General features: G+C 40.3%; 1 protein-coding gene across 4 annotated transcripts in view; it reads left to right on the top strand.

Moving 5' to 3' along the window:
* Positions 1-1,571, top strand: part of mettl9 (methyltransferase 9, His-X-His N1-histidine) — an 8,739-nt gene extending 7,168 nt beyond the window's left edge. For all 4 annotated transcript variants that reach the window (XM_013913138.1, XM_005721930.1, XM_013913141.1 and 1 more), the window contains 2 exons: positions 575-759; positions 850-1,571. In XM_013913138.1, the coding sequence (XP_013768592.1) occupies positions 575-759; positions 850-1,076 (412 nt within the window). In that variant the 3' untranslated portion in view covers positions 1,077-1,571. The remainder of the gene's footprint in view (positions 1-574; positions 760-849) is intronic.

The following is a 1,571-nucleotide window of genomic DNA, read 5'->3' as shown; positions in this document are numbered from 1 at the left end:
AAGCAGTGCTGGGTTACAGGATCTTCTTAATGTCTGTACTGAATATGGTGTGCAATATGACATTGAGTACAATGCTGCTAAAAGTGCTGTTTTGATATGTAGAACCAAGCCGGATAAACAGCTAAATTTCCCTTTGTTTAAACTGGCACAAAAAACTCTTGAAGTTCATAAAAAGGTGAAATACCTGCCAGCCAGATGTTAGTAGCTGTGGGTGTTTGGACTTTTAAAGCACTTTTAAGAAAGCTAATGTTCAATTTTAGAGAACTACTGGATTGTTCGAGTAACAGTATAATTTTAGCACTTACAGATCCAACAGTGAGTGGTTCCTGTTACTCATCCAGTCTGAGAAAGCACTGGTTAAAGTGTTTGTGTATTTATTGATTTATTTTAAGTAATTGTGTTTTATGTATATTATGGTTTTGTATTTTTACATTAAATGGTTTATACCTTGTGTTGGGGGGGTGTTTTGTCTTGTTTTTATGGACATGACGTCTGCCAATAAAGATTGAATTGAATTGGATGACCTCTTGTAACTGAATGCTTATTTCTCCTGCTAAATTCCTGTTGATATCAGACTGCTGGATATAGATGCGTGGCAGGAGACAGGCTTTAAGTATGACGTGATCAGCTGTTTGAACCTTCTCGACCGCTGCGACGATCCCCTGCATCTCCTGAAGGACATCCGACAATCACTGGTTCCAGGGACGGGAAGACTCATCGTGGCTGCTGTGATTCCTTTCCAACCTTGGCTAGAAATCGGTCAGTTGAAAATAAATGCTGCTTGTATCTTATGCTCTGTAACCATTTTCTGTCCAGATAAAGCAGCCTCTTTTTGTCTCTCTTCCCCAGGAGGGAGATGGGAGCGTCCCAGGGAATACATAAAAATTCAAGGCAAGACTTGGGAGGAGCAAGTAAACAGTCTTACAAATGAGGTTTTCCGAAAGGTGGGGTTTGAGGTGGAGTCCTTCACCCGATTGCCATACCTCTGCGAAGGGGACATAGCAAGAGATTACTACCTTCTTGATGATGCAGTTTTTGTTCTAAAGTCCTCAGATGATCAAGTGGCTGCTCCATGAGTACTACAAGCACAGAGTATGTAGTTATATTTTCATGAGCATTCTTGAATCGCAGTGTTTGACTTTTTTAGAAGTGGCGAGTCGGGTGTGAAGCTCAGGTAACATAGTTTCAATGTTCACCAGCCATCTTGTTTAGTGAGACCTCTACCCAAAATCCTGGAAGGCATTTGGCCTATAAGAAAATGCCACTAATGGACTCTGATGTCATAACTCTTACACAACCAAGAAAACATGAGATTTTTTTTTTTTTGTCGTTACCTGTGCTCACTGGCAGTATCATTCTGTATTGATGCAGAGGACCCTCTTGAGATGGTGTTTAACTGGACCCTTATTTTTCCCAACAAATTTTCTACCCAATATCAGACAGTGAAGATGGCGCAAGTGAAAGAAAGGCATTTAAACACCCATTTTGTAGCCAGTTCATTAGAATTTTACAATAACTTGAAGCAGAACTTTTAAAGTGAGCCCATGGAATTCCAGCTTCAATGACCACAA

Source organism: Pundamilia nyererei, unplaced genomic scaffold (genome assembly GCF_000239375.1).
Source record: "Pundamilia nyererei isolate P.nyererei 1_Seehausen unplaced genomic scaffold, PunNye1.0 scaffold00005, whole genome shotgun sequence".
NCBI lineage: Eukaryota > Metazoa > Chordata > Actinopteri > Cichliformes > Cichlidae > Pundamilia > Pundamilia nyererei.
The sequence above is the reverse complement of the archived record's forward strand: the minus strand, read 5'-3'. Positions and strand labels throughout refer to the sequence as shown.